Source organism: Salmo salar, chromosome ssa18 (assembly GCF_905237065.1).
Source record: "Salmo salar chromosome ssa18, Ssal_v3.1, whole genome shotgun sequence".
NCBI classification, from domain to species: Eukaryota; Metazoa; Chordata; class Actinopteri; order Salmoniformes; family Salmonidae; genus Salmo; species Salmo salar.
Window position 1 is genome coordinate 79,875,088 of NC_059459.1, and position 26,975 is coordinate 79,902,062.

The 26,975-nt window shown below is 43.6% G+C and overlaps 1 protein-coding gene across 3 annotated transcripts in view; it reads left to right on the top strand.

The window, feature by feature from the left end:
• LOC106592454 (pyruvate carboxylase, mitochondrial) overlaps window positions 1-26,975 on the top strand; it is a 482,562-nt gene that overhangs the window by 109,544 nt on the left and 346,043 nt on the right. For all 3 annotated transcript variants that reach the window (XM_045701616.1, XM_045701615.1, XM_045701617.1), the window contains exon 11: window positions 16,668-16,830. In XM_045701616.1, coding sequence (XP_045557572.1) covers window positions 16,668-16,830 — 163 coding nt within the window. The remainder of the gene's footprint in view (window positions 1-16,667; window positions 16,831-26,975) is intronic.

A 26,975-nucleotide genomic window follows, 5' to 3' on the forward strand; every position in this document is an offset into this window, starting at 1 on the left:
CTTCAACACTAACGTTGCCCCTCTTGGTCTTGTCTTCTCCCATGGAAGACCCGGGTTCTAATACTTTTTATTATTATTTTTTTTTAAACACACAGTTGTAATGTTGGGAAACCACATGTTTGAGTCGTGAAACATTCGTACAAAAATGTGATTCGTTTTTTTCATGTGATTTTTTTTTCTTCACCCATGTGTTTTTGGGGAGAGAGAAATAGAGAGATAGACGATAGATGGGAGAGAGAAATAGAGAGATAGATGGGAGAGAGAAATAGAGAGATAGATGGGAGAGAGAAATAGAGAGATAGATGGGAGAGAGAAATAGAGAGATAGATGGGAGAGAGAAATAGAGAGATAGATGGGAGAGAGAAATAGAGAGATAGATGGGAGAGAGAAATAGAGAGATAGATGGGAGAGAGAAATAGAGAGATAGATGGGAGAGAGAAATAGAGAGATAGATGGGAGAGAGAAATAGAGAGATAGACAGTAGATGGGAGAGAGAAATAGAGAGATAGATGGGAGAGAGAAATAGAGAGATAGACGGGAGAGAGAGAGAGAGATAGATGGGAGAGAGAAATAGAGAGATAGACGGGAGAGAGAGAGAGAGATAGATGGGAGAGAGAAATAGAGAGATAGACGGGAGAGAGAAATAGAGAGATAGATGGGAGAGAGAAATAGAGAGATAGACGGGAGATGGGAGGAGGATAGTCCTGTCGTCTTCGTTCATCTGGAAAGCTTTGTCTCTCTCTCAACCTTCAAGGACTCAGTTCATGGACAGCTGCAGCTGTTATGCGAGATGTGTTTTTTGTCTTTGCTGTCTTGCCCTTAACATTGTTTGTGCCATGTTGCCGTTGGTCTCCCTTCAGGTAGTGATTCACCCTGTCTGTCTGTATCTGTGCTGTTGTCCATCTTCACTTTTCATCCCAGCCCTGCCCCAAAGGAGGACTTTGCCTCTTGCCGTCATTGTAAATAAGAATGTGTCCTTAATTGACCTGCCTGGTCAAATAAAGATCAAATCAATCAACACATTAACTTCATGCCTCCAATGGAACCGTCTATTCCTTTATTTATTACACACAGCAATAACACCATCCATCGCTCTCTCGCTTTCTCTCTATCTCTCTCTTTCTCTCTTCTCTGACTCGTTCACTCTCCATCTCTCCCTTTCTCTCTATCTCTCTCTCTCTCCCTTTCTCTCTATCTCTCTCTTTCTCTCTTCTCTGACTCGTTCACTCTCCATCTCTCCCTTTCTCTCTATCTCTCTCTCTCTCCCTTTCTCTCTATCTCTCTCTTTCTCTCTTCTGTCTCGTTCACTCTCCATCTCTCCCTTTCTCTCTTTCTCTCTCTCTCTCTTTCTCTCTTCTCTGTCTGTCTCGTTCACTCTCCATCTCTCCCTTTCTCTCTATCTCTCCCTTTCTCTCTTCTCTCTCTCTCTCTCTCCCTTTCTCTCTTCTCTCTATCTCTCTCTTTCTCTCTTCTGTCTCGTTCACTCTCCATCTCTCCCTTTCTCTCCATCTCTCTCTTTCTCTCTTCTGTCAATTCTCTCTATCCTTTTTCTCTCTTTCTCTCTTCTGTCTTTCCTCCTGTCTTTCCTCCTAACATGTTTTGTATTCCCCACCTCTCTCTTCCCTTCTCCCTCCACTTCTCCTACCACCCATTCCCTCCCTCGTTCTCTCCCACATCACAACAGAGGCAGAAATTAATTAAGAATCTCTTGTTTGAAAATTGAAAACTGATGCCAAAACGATGGAAGGAGAAAGGAGAAAGGGAGGAGGCAAGGGGTGGGGGGTGAGAGGCAGAGGAGAGGAAAAAAATGGAGATCAGGTGTGTGTGTGTGTGTGTCTGAATGCATAATGTCAGCCATTCCCATATGCCACGCACGTGTTAATGAAAGTCCTATTGAGATGACTTTATGTGTGTTTTTGTTTTTGTGTGTGTTCATCCGTCCTTGTGTGTGTGTCACCTCTCTCTCCTCTCTCTCATTCTCTCTCTCTCCTCTCTCTCTCCCATTCTCTCTCTCTCCTCTCTCTCCTTCTCTCTCTCTCCTCTCTCTCCTCCTCTCCCTCCTCTCTCTCCTCTCTCTCCTTCTTTCTCTCTCTCTGTCTCCTCTCTCTCTCTCTATCACTCTCTCCTCTCTCTCCTTCTTTCTCTCTCTCTCCTCTCTCTACTTCTCTCTCTCTCCTCTCTTTCCTTATCTCTCTCTCTCTCTCTCTCTCTTTCTCCCTCCTCTCTCTCCTTCTCTCTCTCTCCTCTCTCTCTCTCCTTCTCTCTCTTTCCCCTCTCTCTTTCTCTTTCTCTTTCTCTCTCTCTCTCTTCTACCTCCTCTCCTCTCTCACTCTCTCTCCTCTCTGTCTCTCTCTCCTCTCTTTCCTCATCTCTCTCTCTCTCTCTCTCTCTTTCCTCTCTCTCTCGCTCCTCTCTCTCTCTCTCTCAGGCCTAGACTTTCTATCCTATGTTTTCTTTTCTAAAAACAAATGATTATAATAACCTCTTTCTCTATTTCTCCGTCTCCCCCTCCCTTCCTCCCCCCTCTCTCTCTCTCTCTCCCTCCCTATCTCTCTCTCTCTCCGCTCAATTCCACCCCCCAGGCTTTTTTATTTAATAAATGTTTTACAACAGACTCACATTGTTTCATTTGAGTCATTATGACTTGGTTTGCCTCAGAGACATTTTAAAGATGTATTTAAGGGACATGTTGGGACATGTGTAGGGGTCTGTCTATGTGACCTCCTTTCCTCTCTCTCTCTCGCTCTCTCACTCCCTCCTTCCCTCCTTCCCTCCCTCCCTCCCTCCCTCCCTCCCTCTCTACCTCCCTCCCTCCCTCCCTCTCCCTCCCTCTCTCCCTCCCTCCTTCCCTCTCTCCTCCCGAGGTAACTAGCTGTGTTAATGGACTTTACTTGTTCAGTGATAATGGAGGTACCTGTCCAGTCAACTCAGGTCAAACATGTGTTTGACCTGTCCATTCATACTGTATGTGTGTGTTTGTGTCCCTCCCTCCCTCCCTCCCTCCCTCCCTCCCTCCCTCCCTCCCTCCCTCCCTCCCTCCCTCCCTCCCTCCCTCCCTCCCTCCCTCCCTCCCTCCCTCCCTCCTTCCCCCCCCACTCCCTCCCTCCCTCCCTCCCTCCCTCCCTCCCTCCCTCCCTCCCTCCCTCCCTCCCTCCCTCCCTCCCTCCCTCCCTCCCTCCCTCCCTCCCTCCCTCCCTCCCTCTTTCCCTCCCTCCTTCCCTCTCTACCTCTTTACCCCCCTCTCTCCCTCCCTCCTTCCCTCTCTACCTCTCTCCCCCCCACTCTCTCCCTCCCTCCCTCTCTACCTCCCTCTCTCTCTACCTCCCTCCCTCCCTCTCTCCTTCCCTCTCTACCTCCCTCCCTCTCTCCCTCCCTCCTTCCCTCTCTACCTCCCTCCCTCCCTCTCTCCCTCCCTCCCTCTCTACCTCCCTCTCTCTTCCTCCCTCTCTCCCTCCCTCCTTCCCTCTCTACCTCTCTCCCTCCCCCCTCTCTCTCCCTCCCTCTCTCCCTCCCTCTCTACCTCCCTCTCTCCCTTTTTCCCTCCTTCCCTCTCTACTCCTTTACCCCCCCTCTCTACCTCGCTCCTTCACTCTCTCCTTCCTCCCTCTCTACCTCCCTCCTTCCCTCTCTCCCCCCTCCTTCCCTCTCTACCTCTCTCCCTCCTTCCCCCCCCCACTCTCTCGCTCCCTCCCTCTCTACCTCCCTCCCTCTCTACCTCCCTCTCTCCCTCTTTCCCTCCCTCCTTCACTCTCTACCTCTTTACCCCCCCCCTCTCTCCCTCCCTCCTTCCCTCTCTACCTCTCTCTCTCCCTCCCTCCCTCCCTCCCTCCCTCCCTCCCTCCCTCCCTCCCTCCCTCCCTCCTCCCAAGGTAACTAGCTGTGTTAATGGACTTTACTTGTTCAGTGATAATGGAGGTACCTGTCCAGTCAACTCAGGTCAAACATGTGTGTGACCTGTCCATTCATAAAGTATGTGTGTGTTTGTGTCTAGTGTATGTGTCTAGTGTGTTTGTGTCTAGTGTATTTGTGTGTGTGTGTGTGTGTGTGTGTGTGTGTGTGTGTGTGTGTGTGTGTGTGTGTGTGTGTGTGTGTGTGTGTGTGTGTGTGTGTGTGTTGTGTTTGTGTCTAGTGTGTTTGTGTCTAGTGTGTGTTTGTGTCTGTGTCTAGTGTGTGTGTGTGTGTGTGCGTGCGTGTGTGTTTGTGTCTAGTGTGTGTGTTTGTATCTAATGGGTGTGTGTTTGTGTCTAGTGTGAATGTGTGTGTGTGTGTGTGTGTGTGTGTGTGTGTGTGTGTGTGTGTGTGTGTGTGTGTGTGTGTGTGTGTGTGTGTGTGTGTGTGTGTGTGTGTGTGTGTGTGTGTGTGTGTGTCTATTGTGTGTGTTTGTATAATTATGTTTGTGTCTGTTGTGTGTGTGTGTAAGTGTTTGTGTGTGTGTTTGTGTCTAGTGTGTGTTTCTGTGCATTTGTGTGATTGTGTGTGGTGTTTGTGTTGTATTTGTGTGTGTGTGTTTGTGTTTGTGTCTAGTGTGTGTGTGTGCAGTGGTGGAAAAAAGTACCCAATTGTCATACTTGAGTAAAAGTATTTGCTTTTCAATATACTTCATTATCAAAATTAAAAGTATAAATCACTTAAAATTCCTTATATTAAGCAAAGCACCACTTGCTTGTTTTTTTAATGTACGTATAGCCAGGGGCACACTCTAACACTCAGACATCATTTACCAAAGATGCATTTGTGTTTAGTGAGTCCTCCAGATCAGAGGCAGTAGGGATGTGTCACGTCCTGACCAGTATAGGGGTTATTTGTATTTGTAGGTTGGTCAGGACGTGGCAGAGTGTATTTGTTTTATGTGGTTTAGGGGTTATGAGTATTGTAGAGGGGTGTTTTATTTATGTATTACAGGGTTTTGGTGTATGTTCTGGGTTTTGTATTCTAGGTTGGTTTTCTAGTTTCTTTATTTCTGTGTGGTCTGTGTGGCTCCCGATCAGGAACAGCTGTACGTAGTTGTTCCTGATTGGGAGTCACATATTAGTTGCGTGTTTTCACCTGGGGATTTGTGGGTTGTTGATTTTGCACTGCTTGTTATTATAGCCTGTAAAACTATTCCTGTCGTTTCTTTGTTTATTGTTTTTCCGTGTTCACATTTTAATAAATAATAATGATGAGCACGCAACCCGCTGCGCCTCGGTCCTCTCTACATAACAACATCCGTTACAGGATGACCAGGGATGTTCTCTGTTTAGTGAGTCCTCCAGATCAGAGGCAGTAGGGATGACCAGGGATGTTCTCTGTTGAGTGAGTCCTCCAGATCAGAGGCAGTAGGGATGACCAGGGATGTTCTCTGTTTAGTGAGTCCTCCAGATCAGAGGCAGTAGGGATGACCAGGGATGTTCTCTGTTGAGTGAGTCCTCCAGATCAGAGGCAGTAGGGATGACCAGGGATGTTCTCTGTTTAGTGAGTCCTCCAGATGAGAGGCAGTAGGGATGACCAGGGATGTTCTCTGTTTAGTGAGTCCTCCAGTTCAGAGGCAGTAGGGATGACCAGGGATGTTCTCTGTTTAGTGAGTCCTCCAGATCAGAGGCAGTAGGGATGACCAGGGATGTTCTCTGTTTAGTGAGTCCTCCAGATCAGAGGCAGTAGGGATGACCAGGGACAGTGTGTGAATTGGACCATATTCCTGTCCTGCTAAGCATTCAACATGTAACGACTACTTTTGGTTTTCAGGGAAAATGTAAAGAGTAGAAAGTACCTTATTTTCTTTAGGAATGTAGTGAAGTAAAAGTACTCAAAAATATAAATAGTATAGTACAGATACCCCCAAAAAATGACTTAACCTGTCTGGGCCAGTGGGACTCTTGTGTCCCACCCTAATCAACAGCCAGTGGAATCGCGTCGCGCTAAATGCAAAACCTCATAAATGCTATATCTTCAGTTTCTCAAACATATGACTATTTTACACTGTTTTATAGATACACCTCTCCTGAATCGAACCACGTTGTCTGATTTCAAAAAGGCTTTACAGCAAAAGTGAAACATTAGATTATGTCAGCAGAGTACCCAGCCAGAAATAATCACACAGCCATTTTCAAAGCAACTAGCATGCATCACAAATAACCAAAAAACAGCTAAATGCAGCACTAACCTTTGACATTCTTCATCAGATGACACTCCTAGGACATCATGTTACACATGCATTATTTTGCTCGATAAAGTTCATATTTATATATAAAAACAGCATTTTACATCGGCGCGTGACGTTGACTAACTATTTTCTCTCAAATGCGTCCGGTGAAACAGCGCTACAATTTACTAAATTACTATTCGAAAACATTTTTAAAATGTGATATTGTCATTCTAAGATGTATAGATTAGCATCTCTTGAAAGCACCTGCAATGCCAGATTTAAAAATAACTTTACTGGGTAATCACACTTTGCGATAAAAAGGGATGCGATACTCAGAAAAATAGGCTAATACAGGTCAGCGCCATCTTGGAACAATCGCATATCAAATCTACTCTTGTATACTATTGTCAATAATCCCTTACCTTTGATTATCTTCATCAGAAGGCACTTCCAGGAATTCCAGGTCCGCAACAAATGTATTTTCGTTCGAAAAAGTTAGTCCTTTATGTCCCAATAGCTTGTTGTTGTTAGCGCGTTCTGAAGGCTGCTCCAAAAGTACCGTCGGCCGCGGGACTTCTCTCTCAACAAAATGCATTTTTGTTTTATTTAAGTTCGTTCAAACATGTCAAACGTTGTATAACATAAATCTTTAGGGCCTTTTTCAATCAGAGCTCCAATAACATTCAAGGGGGACGATTGCATTGTCTTTCAAAACGTTTCGAAAGGGGAGGGTAGCCAGGGGCGCCGGTGTCATAATGGTGATGGCCCTCCTCATGTGACCACGTTCCACAGACTCTCATTCTGTCAGTTTTCACAGTAGAAGGCTCAAACCACTTTGTAAAGACTGGGGACATCTAGTGGAAGCAATAGGAAGTCCTCAATGAACCATAGCTCACGGTGTGATTTATAGGCAAAGTGATGAAGTTGAGTCCGCAATTCAGAATTCCACATCCTGTTACGATCTGTCTCGGGGTTTTGACTGCCATATGAGTTCTGTTATACTCACAGACACCATTCAAACTGTTTTAGAAACTTTAGGGTGTTTTCTATCCACAAGTATTAATTATATGCATATCCTAGCTTCTGAGTTTGAGTAGGAGGCCGTTTAAAATGGGCACACATTTTTTTCAAAAATTGCTGTAGCGCCCCCTATCCTAGGCGACCGTCAAGAGGTTAAACATTCATGAACATACAAGTATCTTATATCATTTAAAAGCTTAAATTATTTTTTATCTAACTGCGTTGTCTGATTTACAATAGGCTTTACGGCAAAAGCATACCATGCGATTGTCTGAGGACAGCGCCCCACATCAACATATTTTTCAACCAGCACAGGATTCACAAAATCACAAATAGTGATTAAATAAATCACTTACTTTTGAAAATCTTCCTCTGTTTGCAATCCCAAGGGTCCCAGCTACAACATGAATGGTCATTTTGTTAGATAAAATCCTTCTTTATATCCCAAAAAGTCTGTATAGTTGGCGCCATCAATTTCAGTAATCCACTCGTTCAACTGGCAGACAAAGGAGTCCAAAAAGCTACCGCTAAACTTTGTCCAGACAAGTCAAACGACATTTCTATTTAATCCTCAGGTACCCTAAAATGTAAATAAACTATAATATTTCATATGGAAAGTAGTACGTTCAATAGGAAAGCAAAATTAGTAAGTGCGCTCCCTCTCCCTCGCGCGCCGAAAGACTGATATTGTTCCGGTGCTCTCTTCACCAAAACTCCAAATTCTTGCTTGCTTTTTCAAAAACCAAGCCTGAAACCTTGAACAAAGACTGTTGGCATCTAGTGGAAGCCATAGGAATTGCAATATGGGAGACGGAATTACATAGGACCCATAGCTTTCCATTGTAAGAGCCTGGGACCTAAAAAAAAAATCATTTTGGGTTGGTGTTTCTTTGGATTTCTGCCTGCCATATCAATTCTGTTATAGTCTCAGACATTATTTGAACAGTTTCAGAAACTTCAAAGTGTTTTCTATCCAATGCTACCAATTATAGGAATTTCCTGGCTTCTGGGCCTGAGTGACAGGCAGTTTACTTTGGGCATGTCAGTCAGGCGGAAATTAGACCCTATCCCTAAGAAGTTTTTAATTTTAAAGATCTGAAAACCATGGGATAGAGTTTTACTTTACAGGGTGACAATTACACACAATTACACACATTGCCAAAGACACACCAGAATTCCAAGATGTGTTGAGTGTTCCTGAATGGTCCAGTCTCAGTCCTGATTTGAGTCTGCTTGAAAATCTGATAGAATGTTTGAATGTCGCTGTCCATCCATGACTCCCAACCAAATTTACTAAGCTTGAGCGATTTTGACAAAAACAATGGATATATGTTGCCCTAAGAGTTGTACAAAGTTGGTAGAATCTTATTCTGTGAGAACAGATGCTGGGGGACGAGAAGCAAGTACAGGGAGTGAACATTTTAATAAACAACGGACATGAAACCAAACACGGACAGCGTCTGGACAGGGAAAACAAAATAACATTAATGCTGACACGGGGAACAAACTGAGGAGCAGACAGATATTGAGGGGGCAATCAACAAGTGATGGAGTCCAGGTGAGTCCAATGAAACGCTGAAGCGCATAATGTTGGTGACAGGTGTGCGTAATGATGGGCAGACAGGTGTGCGTAATGATGGTGACAGGTGTGCGTAATGATGGTGACAGGTGTGCGTAATGATGGTGACAGGTGTGCATAATGATGGTGACAGGTGTGCGTAATGATGGGCAGACAGGTGTGCGTAATGATGGGCAGACAGGTGTGCGTAATGATGGTGACAGGTGTGCGTAATGATGGTGACAGGTGTGCGTAATGATGGGCAGACTGGTGTGCGTAATGATGGGCAGACAGGTGTGCGTAATGATGGGCAGACAGGTGTGCGTATTGATGGTGACAGGTGTGCGTAATGATGGTGACAGGTGTGCATAATAATGGGCAGACTGGTGTGCATAGCGATGGGCAGACAGGTGTGCGTAATGATGGGCAGACAGGTGTGCGTAATGATGGGCAGACAGGTGTGCGTAATGATGGTGACAGGTGTGCGTAATGATGGTGACAGGTGTGCGTAATGATGGTGACAGGTGTGCGTAATGATGGGCAGACAGGTGTGCGTAATGATGGTGACAGGTGTGCGTAATGATGGGCAGACAGGTGTGCGTAATGATGGGCAGACAGGTGTGCGTAATGATGGGCAGACAGGTGTGCGTATTGATGGTGACAGGTGTGCGTAATGATGGTGACAGGTGTGCGTAATGATGGTGACAGGTGTCCGTAATGATGGTGACAGGTGTGCGTAATGATGGTGACAGGTGTGCGTAATGATGGGCAGACTGGTGTGCGTAATGATGGGCAGACAGGTGTGCGTAATGATGGGCAGACAGGTGTGCGTAATGATGGGCAGACAGGTGTGCGTAATGATGGTGACAGGTGTGCGTAATGATGGGCAGACAGGTGTGCGTAATGATGGGCAGACAGGTGTGCGTAATGATGGGCAGACAGGTGTGCGTAATGATGGTGACAGGTGTGCGTAATGATGGTGACAGGTGTGCGTAATGATGGTGACAGGTGTGCGTAATGATGGTGACAGGTGTGCGTAATGATGGTGACAGGTGTGCATAATGATGGGCAGACAGGTGTGCGTAATGATGGGCAGACAGGTGTGCGTAATGATGGTGACAGGTGTGCGTAATGATGGTGACAGGTGTGCGTAATGATGGGCAGACAGGTGTGCGTAATGATGGTGACAGGTGTGCGTAATGATGGGCAGACAGGTGTGCGTAATGATGGGCAGACAGGTGTGCGTAATGATGGGCAGACAGGTGTGCGTAATGATGGTGACAGGTGTGCGTAATGATGGGCAGACAGGTGTGTGTAATGATGGGCAGACAGTTGTGTGTAATGATGTGCAGACAGGTGTGTGTAATGATGGTGACAGGTGTGCGTAATGATGGGCAGACAGGTGTGCGTAATGATGGGCAGACAGGTGTGCGTAATGATGGTGACAGGTGTGCGTAATGATGGGCAGACAGGTGTGCGTAATGATGGGCTGACTGGTGCCCTCCAGCGGGAGCAGGCATGACATATTCAATAAGATTCCCAGCTGTAATGGCTGCCAAAGGTCCTTCCACCAAGTATTAACCTCTATGGGCTACGTCCCACCTACGTAACAGCCACTTGCAGCCTGTGGCGCGATTTTCAAAACCTTAAAAATCCTATTACTTCAATTTCTCAAACATATGACTATTTTACAGCTATTTAAAGACAAGACTCTCGTTAATCTAACCACACTGTCCGATTTCAAAAAGGCTTTACAACGAAAGCAAAACATTAGATTATGTCAGCAGAGTACCAAGCCAGAAATAATCAGACACCCATTTTTCAAGCCAGCATATAATGTCACCAAAACCCAGAAGACAGCTAAATGCAGCACTCACCTTTGATGATCTTCATCAGATGACAACCCTAGGACATTATGTTATACAATACATGCATGTTTTGTTCAATCAAGTTCATATTTATATCAAAAACCAGCTTTTACATTAGCATGTGACGTTCAGAACTAGCAAACTTCCGGGGAATTCGCTAACATTTTACTAAATTACTCACGATAAACGTTCACAAAAAGCATAACAATTATTTTAAGAATTATAGATACAGACCTCCTCTATGCACTCGATATGTCCGATTTTAATATAGCTTTTTGGTGAAAGCACATTTTGCAATATTCTAAGTACATAGCCCAGGCATCACGGGCTCGCTATTTAGACACCCGGCAAGTTTAGCACTCACCATAATCATATTTACTATTATAAAAGTTTGATTACCTTTTGTTGTCTTCGTCAGAATGCACACCCAGGACTGCTACTTCAGTAACAAATGTTGGTTTGGTCCAAAATAATCCATCATTATATCCGAATAGCGGCGTTTTGTTTGTGCGTTCCAGACACTATCCGAAATGGTAAAGAAGTGTCGCACGCATGGCGCAATTCGTGACAATAAAATTCTAAATATTCCATTACCGTACTTCGAAGCATGTCAACCGCTGTTTAAAATCAATTTTTACACCATTTTTCTCGTAGAAAAGCGATAATATTCCGACAGGGAATATTCCGACAGGGAATCTCCTCCACAAAGGCGGGGGCGGTCGGGTCATGCCCAGAGTCCCTTGATCGGCCACTTGAGAAAGGCGATAATGTGTTTCAGCCTGGGGCTGGAATGACGACATTCTGTTTTTTCCCGGGCTCTGAGCGCCTATGGACGACGTGGGAAGTGTCACGTTAGAGCAGAGATCCTTAGTAAAAGATAGAGATGGAAAAGAAGTTCAAGAAATGGTCAGACAGGCCACTTCCTGTAAAGGAATCTCTCAGGTTTTGACCTGCCATTTGAGTTCTGTTATACTCACAGACACCATTCAAACAGTTTTAGAAACTTTAGGGTGTTTTCTATCCATATGTAATAAGTATATGCATATTCTAGTTACTGGGTAGGAGTGGTAACCAGATTAAATCGGGTATGTTTTTTATCCAGCCGTGTCAATACTGCCCCCTAGCCCTAACAGGTTAACTCTGGGGTGTAAAGACATACGCAACTTGTATTTTTTTTTTAAATATAATTTTGTAACATTTTTTTGAATTTTTCTTTCACTTTCAAAATGTGGAGATTGTTAGGTAACCACATAATTTTTATTTATTTTAAATTTTTTAATGAAATTGGTATATGTTTTTATTTATCACACTTTTCTTTAACCATTTATGTTCTTTAATACAGGGCCGACATAGAAGTTCCTTACTTTTTTCCCCTTCTACTTGCCTCTTCCATTTTTGTGGTAATGCTGCAATTAATTGGTTGTAATTTTGTGTAGAGCAGACATTTCCATATGTCTGTGTTAGCTGCATGTGTGACATCACTCCACCAGTCCTATTTATAATATCATTCACAAAAATTATACCTTTTTTAAACATTTCTTCAAAAAATACAGTTTTTTAACCTCTATGGGCTATGTGGGACGCCCCTGGTACACCCAATCAACAACAGGTGAAATATCAAGAGCGCCAAATTTGAAAACAATTAAATGTCATAATTCAAATTTCTCAAACATACAACTATCTTACACCCTTTGAAAGATAAACATCTCCTTAATCTAACCACGTTGTCCGATTTCAAAAAGGCTTTACGGCAAAAGCATAAAGTTAGATTATGTTAGGAGAGTACATTGACAATAGCTGTGTGTAATGTTTTGTCAATTCAAAGACAGGCGTCACCAAAAGCAGAAAACCAGCTAAAATGATGCACTAACCTTTGACAATCTCCATCAGATGACACTCCTAGGACATTATGTTAGACAATGCATGCATTTTTGTTCTATCAAGTTCATATTTATATCCAAAAACAGCGTTTTACTATGGCGTTGATGTTGAGGAAATCATTTCCCTCCAATAACCGGCAGTCAAGCAGCACAACAAATTAAATAATTACTATTCGAAAACATTGGTAAAATATTATATTGTCGTTCAAAGAATTATAGATTTACATCTCTTGAACGCAACCGGATTGCCAGATTTAAAAATAACCTTACTGGGAAATCACACACGCAATAATCTGAGCACTGCGCCCAGAAAAATACGCTTTGCGATACAGACTAACCGCCATGTTGGAGAGATCGAAAATCGAAAATACTATGTAAATAATCCATTACCTTTGATTCTCTTCATCAGATGTCACTTCCAGGAATCCCAGGTCCATAACAAATGTAGTTTTGTTCGAAAAAGCTCATAATTTATGTCCAAAAAGCTCCGTGTTGTTAGCACATGATCTATGCCAGCCGGACTTCTCGTCATGAACGAGGGGAAAAAAAATATTTACGTTCGTTCAAACATGTCAAACGTTGTATAGTATAAATAATTAGTGCCTTTTTTAACCAGAACATGAATAATATTCAAGGTGGACGTTTGCATTCTCTTTTAAAACGTTTTGGAACGAGAGTACCCAACATGAACTCGCGTGCCAGAGTCTAATCGGCCACCACCGTTCCAAGGCTCTTGTTCGTTCAGTTCTCACAGTATAAGACTCAAAACACTTTCTAAAGACTGGTGACATCTAGTGGAAGCCATAGGAAGTGCTCAACAATTAATAAGCCCCTGTGTGTTTCAATGGCATAGGCTTAAAGGTAATTCAACACATCAGGTATCCACTTCTTGTCAGAATTTGTCTCAGGGTTTTGACTGCCATATGAGTTCTGTTATACTTACAGACACCATTCAAACAGTTTTAGAATATTCAGAGTGTTTTCTATCCAAACCTGAACAATAATATGCATATTCTAGCTTCTGAGTTGGTGTAGGAGGCAGTTAAAAATGGGCACATATTTTTTTCAAAATTCTCAATACTGCCCCCTAGCCCCAAGAGGTTTTAATCAATTACCATATTTGAATTTAACCACAATATTTGTTGTATTATTTGTTCTGACTTTTCATGTGGATTAAACTGAAATTGCAACCAACTTTCTAAGACTTGTTTAAAAAATAAAGATATTTTGGAGTTTATTTATTTTTCAAACAACCGAAAGTGGGCAGGTGTAATCTGAATAAAGGGGAAAAAGACCATTCTTGAACATAGGATGAGACATTCGTACCAATTTACTAGAAAACCAGTTTGGATCTAAGTATAACTTTGGTATGAATGATGCCTTTAGTGAGAGGTCTAATGCTTTAATATTTAATCATTTCTGCCCTCCGAATTCATAATTTGTTATATAAATAGGCCTTTTTAATTTTATCTGGCTTGCCGTTCCAATATTTTTTGTTCATATAATTTAAAAAGCAGGTCACTAGGTGTAGGCAAAACCATAAGCAAAAAAGTAAACTGTGATATGACTAAAGAGTTAATCAGGGTGATTTCTCCACAAATAGACAGGTATTTTCCTTTCCATAGTAACAAGATGTTATCTATTTTTGCTAACTTTCTATAATAATGTATTGGAGTGAGATCATTTCTTTCTTTTGGGATTTGTATACCGAGTATGTCCACATCTCCGTCAGCCCATTTAATTAATAAACTACATGGTAATGTATAATTAGCATTTTTTGGTGATCCAATATAATATAGTACACTTATCATAATTTGGTTTTAATCCAGAGAGGATAGCAAAATTATCTAGATCCTTTATGAGGCTGTGGATGGATTCTAATTGTATAATAATAATAAATAATTCTAATTGTGGTTTTAAAAGAAAACATGAATCATCAGCGTACAATCACAGCTTAGTTTTTAAGCCACGGATTTCTAATCCCTTAATATTATTGTTTGATCTAATCTTAACAGCTAACATTTCGATGGCAATAATAAATAAATATGCCGACAGTGGACAACCTTGTTTTACTCCTCTAGATAGTTTAAAACTTTCTGAGATGTAGACATTATTTACTATTTTATACCTAGGTTTACTACACATAACTTTAACCCATTTTATAAGAGATTCCCCAAAATTGAAATATTGTTTCCAGTACTTGTCTTATATTATCTCCAATGTATCGTCCATGTAAAAAACCTGTCTGATTAGGATGAATAATATCTGACAATACTTTTTTAATTCTATGCGCCAAGCATTTTGCTAGGATTTTTGCATCACAACACTGAAGTGTAAGAGGTCTCCAATTTTTTTAATGGACTGGATCTTTATATATACCATTTGGGTCCTGTTTCAGTAACAATGATATCAGACCTTGTTGTGTGTCTGATAATCTACCATTTATATAGGAGTGGTTAAAACATGCTAATAATGGTCCTTTGAGTATATCAAAAAAGTTTGGTATACTTCCACTGGTATGCCATCCAGACCTGGAGTTTTCCCATCCTTAATGGTGTTCTCTCCACTTGTAAACATTGAATCACTTGTGTTGTGTCATATGTTTAATTCATCACAGTCTAACACCTTTTTCACCTGGTTGTGAGTGGGTCTCCTACAGCCAGCCTATCAGGTGCCTTAAAGTCCACATAGAGCTGTTCTTGTCTGTTAACTTTTTAGTGACAGGGGGCAGTATTCAGAAATTCAGATGAATGATGTGCCCAAACTAAACTGCCTGCTACTCGGGGGCAGAAGGTAGGATATGCATATTATTAGTAGATTTGGATAGAAAACACTCTGATGTTTCTAAAACTGTTTGAATGATGTCTGTGAGTATAACAGAACTCATATGACAGGCAAAAACCTGAGAAAGATCCAACCAGGAAGTGTGGAAATCTGACGTTTGTAGTTTTTCAAGTGATTCCCTATCCAGTAAACAGTGACTTAGGGTTCATTTTGCACTTCCTAAGGCTTCCACTAGATGTCAACAGTCTTTTTTGCTTCTACTGTTACTGGGGAGAAAATAAGAGCTGTGGACTGCCTGAGACCAACGAGTTGTTTACTGCGCAGTCACTCAGGCGCCGTTCCTTATTTTTCCTCTGTAATGCTATTGTCCGGTTGGAATATTATCGAAGATTTATGTTCAAAAGACCCTAAGGATTGATTGTAAATATCGTTTGACATGTTTCAACCAACGGTAATGGAACTTTTTGACTTTTCGTCTCGGGTTTTGCGCTTGCAGATTATGCCTTTGGAATAGTGATCTGAGGTATTTGGACATAAATATGGAGTTTATTGAACAAAACGAAAATTTCTTGTGGAAGTGGGAGTCCTGGGAGTGCATTCCGACGAAGGTCAGCAAAGGTAAGTGAAGATTTATAATACTATTTCTGAGTTTTGTTGACAACAGAACTTGGCGGGTAACTGTATAGCTTGCTTTGATGGCTGAGCTCTGTACTCAGAATATTGAACAATGTGCTTTCGCCGTAAAGCTGTTTTGAAATCTGACACAGCGGTTGCATTAAGGAGAAGTGTATCTATAATTCTGTTGTAACTGTTGTAAATTTTATCAACATTTATGATGAGTGTTTTTGTAAATTGATGTGCTCATTCATCGGATGTTTTGGAGGCAATACGTTTTCTGAACATCACGCGCCAATGTAAAATGGGATTTTTGGATATAAATATGAACTTTATCGAACAAAACATACATGTATTGTGTAACATTGAGTCCTGGGAGCGTCATCTGATCAAGATCGTCAAAGGTTAGTGATTAATTTTAGCTGTATTTCTGTTTTTTGTGACGCCTATCCTTGCTTGGAAAATGGCTGTGTGATTTCTCTTGTTTAGGCGCTGTCCTAACATAATCTAATGTTATGCTTTCGCCGTAAAGCCTTTTGGAAATCAGACAATTTGGTTAGATTAACGAGAAGTGTATCTTTAAAATGGCATATAATAGTTGTATGTTTGAGAAATTTTAATCGTGAGATTTTTGTTGTTTTGAATTTGCCGCCCTGATATTTCACTGGCTGTTGAATAGTGTGTCTCACATGTCCCAGAGATTAATGTTCATGTTTCATGTTTTGTTTCGGACCCCAGGAAGAGTAGCTGCTGCTTTTTCCAACAGCTAATGGAGATCCTAAGTGTTATTAATGCTAATTAATGAATCTCTCTCCTAGTGTGGACCTGGTCCATGCCCAGCTGCGTGTGTGTGAGGGACGCAGTCTGCCTGAGCTGGGGTTAACACAGGAGACCATCAGGGTGAACGGCTGTGCCATCCAGTGTAGAGTCACTACTGAAGACCCGGCCAGAGGCTTCCAACCAGACACAGGACGACTGGAGGTAGGGTTTTACACACACACACACACACACACACACACACACACACACACACACACACACACACACACACACACACACACACACACACACACACACACACACACACACACACACACACACACACACACACACACACAGACACACAGACACACAGACACACACACAGACACAGATGAAGTAAACGCATAGAGAGAGAGAAAGAGAGAGTTGGCCTTGTATGCCATCAAAAGGAAAATACAATTCGACATACCAATTAGGATCTGGCTAAAACTTGATTCAGTTATAGAACCCATTGCCCTTTATGGTTGTAAGGTCTGGGGTCCGCTCACCAACCAAGAATTCACAAAATGGGACAAACACCAAATTGAGAATCTGCATTCAGAATTCTGCAAAAATATCCTTAGTGTACAATGTAAAACACCAAATAATGCATGCAGAGCAGGATCAGTCCGATACCCGCTAATGATCAAAATGCTGAAGAGCCGTTAAATCTACAACCACCTAAAAGGAAGCGATTCCCAAACCTTCCATAACAAAGCCATCACCTACAGAGAGATGAACCTGGAGAAGAGTCCCCTAAGCAAGCTGGTCCTGGGGCTCTGTTCACAAACACAAACAGACCCCACAGAACCCCAGGACAGCAACACAATTAAACCCAACCAAATCATGAGAAAACAAAAAGATAATTACTTGACACATTGGAAAAAATGTACAAAAATACATAGAAAACTAGAATGCTATTTGGCCCTAAACAGAGAGTACACAGTGGCAGAATACCTGACCACTGTGACTGACCCAAAGTTAAGGAAAGCTTTGACTCTGTACAGACTCAGTGAGCATAGCCTTGCTATTGAGAAAGGTCGCTGTACGCAGACCTGGCTCTCAAGAGAAGACAGGCTATGTGCACAGTGCCCACAAAATGAGGTGGAAACTGAGCTGCACTTCCTAACCTCCTGCCAAATGTATGACCGTATTAGAGACACATATTTCCCTCAGATTACACAGATCCACAAAGAATTTGAACACGAATCCAATTTTGATAAACTCCCATATCTATTGAGTGAAATACCACAGTGTGCCATCACAGCAGCAGGATTTGTGACATGTTGCCACAAGAAAAGGTCAACCAGTGAAGAACAAACACCATTGTAAATATAACCCATATTTATGTTTATTTATGTTCCCTTTTGTTCTTTAACCATTTGTACATCGTTACAACACTTTATATTGACATCATATGACACTTGTAATGTCTTTATTCTTTTGGAACTTCTGTGAGTGTAATATTTACTGTACATTTTTACTGTTTATTTTACTTTTGTTTATTATCTACTTCACTTGCTTTGGCAATGTTAACATATGTTTCCCATGCCAATAAAGCCCCTTGAATTTTAAATTGAATAGAGAGAGAGAGACAGAGTGAGACAGAGTAAGACAGGCGAGACAGCGAGACAGAGAGACAGAGCAAGACAGAGCGAGACAGAGAGACATAGAGACAGAGCGAGAGACAGAGCGAGAGACAGAGCGAGAGACAGAGCGAGAGACAGAGTGACATAGACAGAGAGACATTGACAAAGAGAGACAGAGAGACATAGACAGAGAGACATAGACAGAGAGACAGAGACAAAGAGAGACAGAGAGACAGACAGAGAGACAGACAGAGAGAGAAACAGAGTGAGACAGAGAAAGAGACAGAGACAGCAAGAGAGAGAGAGACAGAGAGAAAGAGAGAGAGTGAGACAGAGAGACAGACAGAGAGACAGAGAGACAGACAGAGAGACAGAGAGACAGAGTGAGACAGAGAGAGACAGAGTGAGAGAGAGACAGAGTGAGAGAGAGACAGAGTGAGACAGAGAGACAGAGAGACAGAGTGAGACAGAGAGACAGGTTGAGAGAGAGAGAGAGACAAGTAGGGAAAAATACTGTTTTCTGGTTAGAAAGCAGAAGTGTACTTGTGTGTGTGTGTGTGTGTGTGTGTGTGTGTGTGTGTGTGTGTGTGTGTGTGTGTGTGTGTGTGTGTGTGTGTGTGTGTGTGTGTGTGTGTGTGTGTGTGTGTGTGTGTGTGTGTGTGTGTGTGACAGCTGACGTGATGATGTATAATGTCTCCTGACAGTGTTCACACATGAAGGGACACAAATGTCGCCCCATGGGGTCAAGTCCCAGGATGCTTTGCTGTCATCTCGTCCTTCATATCTTTGGAACACACAGGGGTTAAGACCTCCATGACACACACGCACAGTCATACACACGGCTGGAACACACCTCATCCCTCGCTTCATCTCTTTTCAATTATTTTTCTCTCTTTCTTGTTTGACTTCTTTCTCTCTATCTTACTATATACTGTATATCCCTCTCTTTTTCTTTAAATTATCTTCCTTTCTCTCTCTTTCATTTTCTCTCTCTTTCATTTTCTCTCTCTTTTCCATTCCTCTATATTGCGCTCTCTCTCTCTCTCTCTCTCTCTCTGTCTCTTTCTCTTCATCTCCACCATCTTTCTTTCATTCCTTCTGTACCTTCTCCTCAAGTGCTAATCAACCTAGTTTTAAAACTCTGCTTCCCAACCCGAGCCCGACTGGCCCCTCAGGAAGTCCAGGATCCAGTTGCAGAGGGAGGTGTTTAGTCCCAGGGTCCTTAGCTTGTTGATGAGCTTGCAGGGCACTATGGTGTTGGATGCTGAGCTGTAGTCAATGAACAGCATTCTCACGTAGGTGTTCCTCTTGTCCAGGTGGGAAAGAGCAGTGTGGATTCTGCTGGGGCGGTATGCAAATTGGAGTGGGTCTAGGGTTTTTGGGATAGTGGTGTTGATGTGAGCCATGACCAGCCTTTCAAAGCATTTATTTAATAGCTACAGATGTGAGTGCTACGGGGCGATAATCATTTAGACAGGTTACCTTGGCTTTTTTGGACACAGGGACTATGGTGGTCTGCTTGAAACATGTCGGTATTACAGACTGGGTCAGGGAGAGGTTGAACTTGTCAGGGAAGACACCTGCCAGCTGCCTCGGTAATGGAGCTCTGCTACCCGAGTCCGACGGGCCTCGATGGGTTAAGGCCTGTTTTTTTTCATCAATATCTAGTGTATGGGTAGGTTTCGGGTTTATTTTTCTATTTACATTTTTTAACTTTTAACCTTTATTTAACCTTTATTTAACCTTTATTTAACCAGGCAAGTCAGTTCAGAACAAATTGTTATTTACAGTGACGGCCTAAGTTGATCAGTAACATTTAGAAACAGAGCCATTTGCTCGTGTTCTGCTGCTCAGTACAGTCATATCTGACTAACATCGTGACACGGTGCAAGAAGTGCTTCAACCTCCTCAAATATAAGGACAGATTATTTAGAGTGACGACACGTTGCTAACAGCGCTTTTCATGTCTCTTCATTGAGCAGAGCAGCTCAAGCGAAGCCGTTGCTATGGTTACTCACGGACTCAGAAGCTCCACGAGGAGAGTGCATGCAGAGCGAGCAGCGTGCAGGGAGCGAGTGACAGACAGAGAGGAACAGCTAATGGATTAACTAACGGAGGAAGTTATTTCTGAGGGCCATAAATCGGGCCTGGGTAGGGCACGTGCAGGGCTCAACCTCTTTTCCTCCTGTTTCATTGTCTTCTCTTCTCTGTCTCTCCTTCTCCCTCTCCATCTCTTCCTCCTCTAATTTTCTCTCTCTATTCCTGCATCTCCCCTGTCGTTGGCTCTGCGGTGGTTTGTGTGTGTGGCGCTATGATGTGGGAGTGGTTTTCACTTTTCACCATAAAATCCCCTCTCTCTCTCTCTCTCCTTTTACATTTTTCTCTCGAAAATATAAATATATATTTCCCCCTCACTTTCTCAAAATGTGGTTGGGTCTATATCTCCCTCTGTTTTTCTGTCTTTCACACCCTGACTTTGTCTGATTTTATCTCTCTAAATAGGCATCTCCTCTTTCTCTCATCCTCCTCTTTCTCTCACCCCCTCTTTCTCTCATATTCTCTTGTCATCACCCCACTCTTTCTCTCATATCCTCTTGTCATCACCCCACTCTTTCTCTCATATCCTCTTGTCATCATCACCCTCTTTCTCTCATATCCTCTTGTCATCACCCTCCTCTTTCTCTCATATCCTCTTGTCATCACCCTCTTTCTCTCATATCCTCTTGTCATCACCCTCCTCTTTCTCTCATATCCTCTTGTCATCACCCTCTTTCTCTCATATCCTCTTGTCATCACCCTCTTTCTCTCATATCCTCTTGTCATCACCCTCCTCTTTCTCTCATATCCTCTTGTCATCACCCTCTTTCTCTCATATTCTCTTGTCATCACCCTCTTTCTCTCATATCCTCTTGTCATCACCCCACTCTTTCTCCCTACTGTATTTAGAGAGGAATCTGTGATATATTATCAGTAGTGATAATGATATGAGGGTTGTAACGTACACCTCTAGGAAGAGGGAACAAAACACCCTGCTGTAACTCAACTCCCCGTGGAGGTAAAGAGGTACGGGACTGTAGGTGGAGGTATAGAGGTATGGGACTGTAGGTGGAGGTATAGAGGTATGGGACTGTAGGTGGAGGTATAGAGGTATGGGACTGTAGGTGGAGGTATAGAGGTACGGGACTGTAGGTGGAGGTATAGAGGTATGGAACTGTAGGTGGAGGTAAAGAGGTACGGGACTGTAGGTGGAGGTATAGAGGTATGGAACTGTAGGTGGAGGTAAAGAGGTATGGGACTGTAGGTGGAGTGAAAGAGGTATGGGACTGTAGGTGGAGGTAAAGAGGTATGGGACTGTAGGTGGAGGTATGGGACTGTAGGTGGAGGTATAGAGGTATGGGACTGTAGGTGGAGGTAAAGAGGTATGGGACTGTAGGTGCGAGTCAGGATGACAAAAGGCAGAGAATTTATCATTTACAGGGACTTTATTCCTTCACACGGTAAATTTGGGGAAAAGGGGCTGGACGGAACCAAAGCAAAGAAAGTAAATGTCAAAGCCCCCTCTCCTATCTTACCTGTCTACCCACTACTGACCTAACTTAGCACCACCTGGTGACCTACCCACAACTTACCTAACTTAGCACCACCTGGTGACCTACCCACAACTTACCTAACTTAGCACCACCTGGTGACCTACCCACTACTTACCTAACTTAGCACCACCTGGTGACCTACCCACAACTTACCTAACTTAGCACCACCTGGTGACCTACCCACAACTTACCTAACTTAGCACCACCTGGTGCACTAACCAAAATACAGGGGGTGGTCCGCCCAGGTCTTACCTGCCTACCCACTACTTACCTAACTTAGCACCACCTGGTGACCTACCCACTACTGATCTAACTTAGCACCACCTGGTGACCTACCCACTACTGACCTAACTAGCACCACCTGGTGCACTAACCAATATACAGGGGGTGGTCCGCCCAGGTCTTACCTGCCTACACACTACTTACCTATCTAGCACCACCTGGTGCACTAACCAATATACAGGGGGTGGTCCGCCCAGGTCTTACCTAGTGTGTATAGACAGTAAATACTACGGGTAATGTATGCCCGCGGGCCTCTTGCCTAAACACTCCCTAGGTGCCTTCCCCTTCCCCCTGGGAACAAAAACAGAATAATACAAAACAATGTCAATAATCAAAAAAACACCGTCCTATTGACACACACAGGACAGACCAATCCGCTCTCAGCAACAACCAACATATGATATAACCCTCAGCTCTCTCAGAGCTGGAGAGTTGGAGGAGGAGTTGGTAATTGAAGACAGCTGTTTCTGACGAGAAGGCGGGGTCAGCTCCAATCATCAATGGGGCCGACCAATAAGCTGCTTAGAGGAATCCAGGAAGCCATCCTGAAACACACACATACATACAAATACACAAACCACAACACAGAAACTGGGGATCGCAACGATGGTCATAGATCATGTAATAATATCTGTATTTTATAAAGTGACAATGAGATTATGATTTTATTTAATGATTAAATTATGACTCTCTCCTTTTCTCCACTATCTCTCCTTTCATCCCTCACTGTCTCCATCTTTCCCCTCTAATTTCTCCTCCATTCCTCGCCTCCTTCCTTCCTTCCTTCCTTCCTTCCTTCCTTCCTTCCTTCCTTCCTTCCTTCCTTCCTTCCTTCCTTCCTTCCTTCCTTCCTTCCTTCCTTCCTTCCTTCCTTCCTTCCTTCCTTCCTCTCGTCTTCTCTTCCTCTCTCCCTCTCCTTCCCTCTCTCCCTCTATCCCTCCTTCCCTCCCATCCTCCCTCACTTCATCCCCCCTCCCCCTCCTCTCCTTCCCTCTCCTTCCTTCTCATCCTCTCAACCTCTCCTTCCCTCTCTTCCTCTCCTTCCTTCCTTCCCGCCCTCCCTCCATCTTTTCCTCTCTCCTTCTCTTTCTCCTTCCATCTCCCCATCTCCTTTCCTATCTTCCTCCCTCTCTATCTTACTCGCTCCCTCTCCTTCCCTCTCCCCCTCTCCTTCCTCTCTCCTTCCCTCTCCCTATCTTCCTCCCTCCCTATCTTACTCTCTCCCTCTCCTTCCCTCTCTCCCTCTCCTTCCTCTCTCCCTATTTTCCTCCCTCCCTATCTTCCTCTCTCTCCTCCTCCCCTCTCCCTCCCTCCCTATCTTCCTCTCTCCCTCCCTCCCTCCCTCCCTCCCTCCCTCCCTCCCTCCCTCCCTCCCTCCCTCCCTCCCTCCCTCCCTCCCTCCCTCCCTCCCTCCCTCCCTCCCTCCCTCCCTCCCTCCCTCCCTCCCTATCTTCCTCTCCCTCTCCCTCTCTCCATCTCCTTCCCTGTCCCTCTCCTTCCCTCTCCCCCTCTTCTTCCTCTCTCCCTCCTTCCCTCTCCCCCTCTTCTTCCTCTCTCCCTCCCTCCCTCCCCCCATCTCCTTCCTTTCTCCCTCTCCTTCCCTCTCCCTCGCTCTCCCCCCTCTCCTTCCTCTCTCCCTCTTCCTCCCTCCCTATCTTCCTCTCTCCCTCTCCTTCCCTCCACCCTCTCCTTCCTCTCTCCATCTCCTTCTCTTTTTCTCTCTCTCCATCTTCCTCCCTCCCTATCTTCCTCCCTCCCTCTCATCCCTATCTTCCTCCCCCCTCTACATCTCCTTCCCTATTTTCCTCTCTCCATCTCCTTCCCCATTTTCCTCTCTCCCTCGGCTTCCTCTCTCCCTCTCCCTGTCTTCCTCCCTCTCTCACCTTCCCTATCTTCCTCCCTTCCTCTCTCCATCTCCTTCCCTATTCTCCTCTCTCCATCTCCTTCCCTATTCTCCTCTCTCCATCTCCTTCCCTATTTCCCTCTCTCCATCTCCTTCCCTATCTTCCTCCCTCCCTCTCTCCATCTCCTTCCCTATCTTCCTCCCTCCCTCTCTCCATCTCCTTCCCTATTTCCCTCTCTCCATCTCCTTCCCTATCTTCCTCCCTCCCTCTCTCCATCTCCTTCCCTATTTCCCTCTCTCCATCTCCTTCCCTATCTTCCTCTCTCCCTCTCTCCATCTCCTTCCCTCCATTCAGGCCTTTGGTGCTGATGTGATTATATCCTGCTGAGAGCTGACCAGCCATGAAATAACGTGTGTGTTTGTGTGAGTGAATTAGTGCATGTGTGTGTGTACATAAAGATGGCTTATGAAAAATGTATGGTCAAACAGCATAAAGACAGGAGTTATTATGAATAAGTCATATAGTTGACAGGGAGAGGTCAACAATAGAGGGATGGAGTGGAAGAGATGGAAGGGAAGAGGTGGATAGAGAGAGAGAGAGAGAGAGTGAGACAGAGAGACAGAGAGAGTGAGACAGAGAGGGAGAGAGGGAGAGAGGGAGAGAGGAAGAGAGAGAGAGAGAGAGACAGAGAGACAGAGAGAGTGAGACAGAGAGAGACAGAGAGTGAGACAGAGAGTGAGACAGAGAGTGAGACAGAGAGTGAGACAGAGAGAGACAGAGAGAGACAGAGAGAGAGAGAGAGAGAGAGAGAGAGAGAGAGAGAGAGAGAGAGAGAGAGAGAGAGAGAGACACAAAGCGAGACAGAGACACAGAGAGAGACAGTGAGAGAGAGAGACACAGAGAGAGAGACACAGAGAGAGACAGTGAGAGAGAGAGACAGTGAGAGAGACAGTGAGAGAGAGAGACACAGAGAGAGACACAGAGAGAGACACAGAGAGAGACAGAGACACAGAGATAGACAGAGAGAGAGAGAGACACACAGAGAGAGACAGAGACACACAGAGAGAGAGAGAGAGAGAGAGAGAGAGAGAGACACAGAGAGAGACAGAGACACAGAGAGAGAGAGAGAGAGAGAGACAGAGAGAGAGACAAACGCATTTCACTGCCTCCCCCCTCCCAAATGCAGAGGCTTTTGAAGCTCCCTGCACCATGGCTTCCCCCTGTGCAGATGTCATCACAGTACTGTACCCCTTGGATATTAAAAATAAAACGACACGCGACAAGTACAAAAATAACTTCCTCAAACTGATGCTGACCTTTGGAACATCTAATAAATCCTTGTAATACAGCCTACACCTTCACAATACATCCATGATTTATTTTAGACAGGTCTAAAGAAACAGGATATGAAGAAAATGTAGTCTATTTCAGAAAAACAGAATAACATACTCTGAGTTGTCCTTATGTTAGGTCCTGATCTGGCTTTGCCGTATGGTTGTGGGGCTACACTAGTTCATTTAGCAGACAAGATTTGCTCATAAGTTCTGTGGAATTATTTTTATATTATTTATAGTATGAAAAATACAATTGAAGAAAGCTGAATAAAATAGAAAGGATGTTTTTTTCCAAACTATTTGAGGAAGTGAACACACGTGGCTATTCTGTGTTGAGCGGGTAACAAAGAAACAAGTCCTCCTATATGCATCATTTATAGTTATTCATGTTATTAATAATGTTATTATTAATTAGTTATTAGTTGTTCTACAAACGTTGTGAGGCTGCATGATGCGACTCTAAAGATGATTAGGAAAAAAGTCGCTTGAAAGGCATGAGCTCTGCTTAGGCTGTACACCCTACATCAATCACTCATTCACCATTTGACAAGCACTTGATAACGCCTAGAATTTTTACTTGTACCTTTATTTAACTAGGCAAGTCAGTTAAGAACAAATTCTTATTTACAATGACGGCCTAGGAACAGTGGGTTAACTGCCTTGTTCAGGGGCAGAACAACCGATTTTTACCTTGTCAGCTCAGGGATTTTATCTTGCAACCTTCCGGTTACTACTCCAACGCTCTAACCACTAGGCTACCTGCCGCCCCACTGTATGCATCCTTCCGTGGCACATACTGAAGATATTGGAAGAACTGTCCAAATGTACTTCTCGTCAGCCATCAAGATGAGCAGACCTAGTGAACAGCACAAGCACTAGCCTATGTTAATCTACTATCCCCCATAGTACAAAAATAGACCTGTTCTATTCTGTGTGAGAAATAAATATTCCAAACATGGTCTGGGACAGCTGTGGGATGTGATAGATCCCAAATGAATACAACCACTCGCATAAAAACACAATGAGCATGACGCAACAGATCAGAACATTCATCTTAAAATGTTGATAATGCTTTTATTAGAAAGATGGATTTTTTATGGTGAAAATGATCTTCCCCAAACATGAAACTCAAACGCTGCAAATGTATGCCAGTTAGGCTCTACTCCACTTGTAAAGCTGATTAATGTGCTTCATTTTAAGAAGTTATTTGGCCACTTCAGTAGTGATACAAACCTTATTTAAACATATAGTCCCATGGGCTAGGCTACATTAGATGTCAAAAAAGCTTTACGGCAAAAGCACACCATGCGATAATCTGAGTACAGCGCTCAGGCACCAAAACAAGCCATACAGATACCCGCCATGTTGTGGAGTCAACAGAAGTCAGAAATAGCGTTATAAATATTCACTTACCTTTGATGATCTTCATCGGAATGCACTCCCAGGAATCCCAGTTCCACAATAAATGTTTGTTTTGTTTCGATAAAGTCCATATTTATGTCCAATTACCTCCTTTTTGTTCGCGCGTTCAGTTCACTAGTCCAGACGAAAAGTAAAAAAAGTAGCATTACAGTTTGTAGAAACATGTCAAACGGTGTATAGAATCAATCTTTCGGATGTTTTTATCATACATCTTCAATAATATTCCAACAGGACAATTCCTTTGTCTTTAGAAATGAAAAGGAA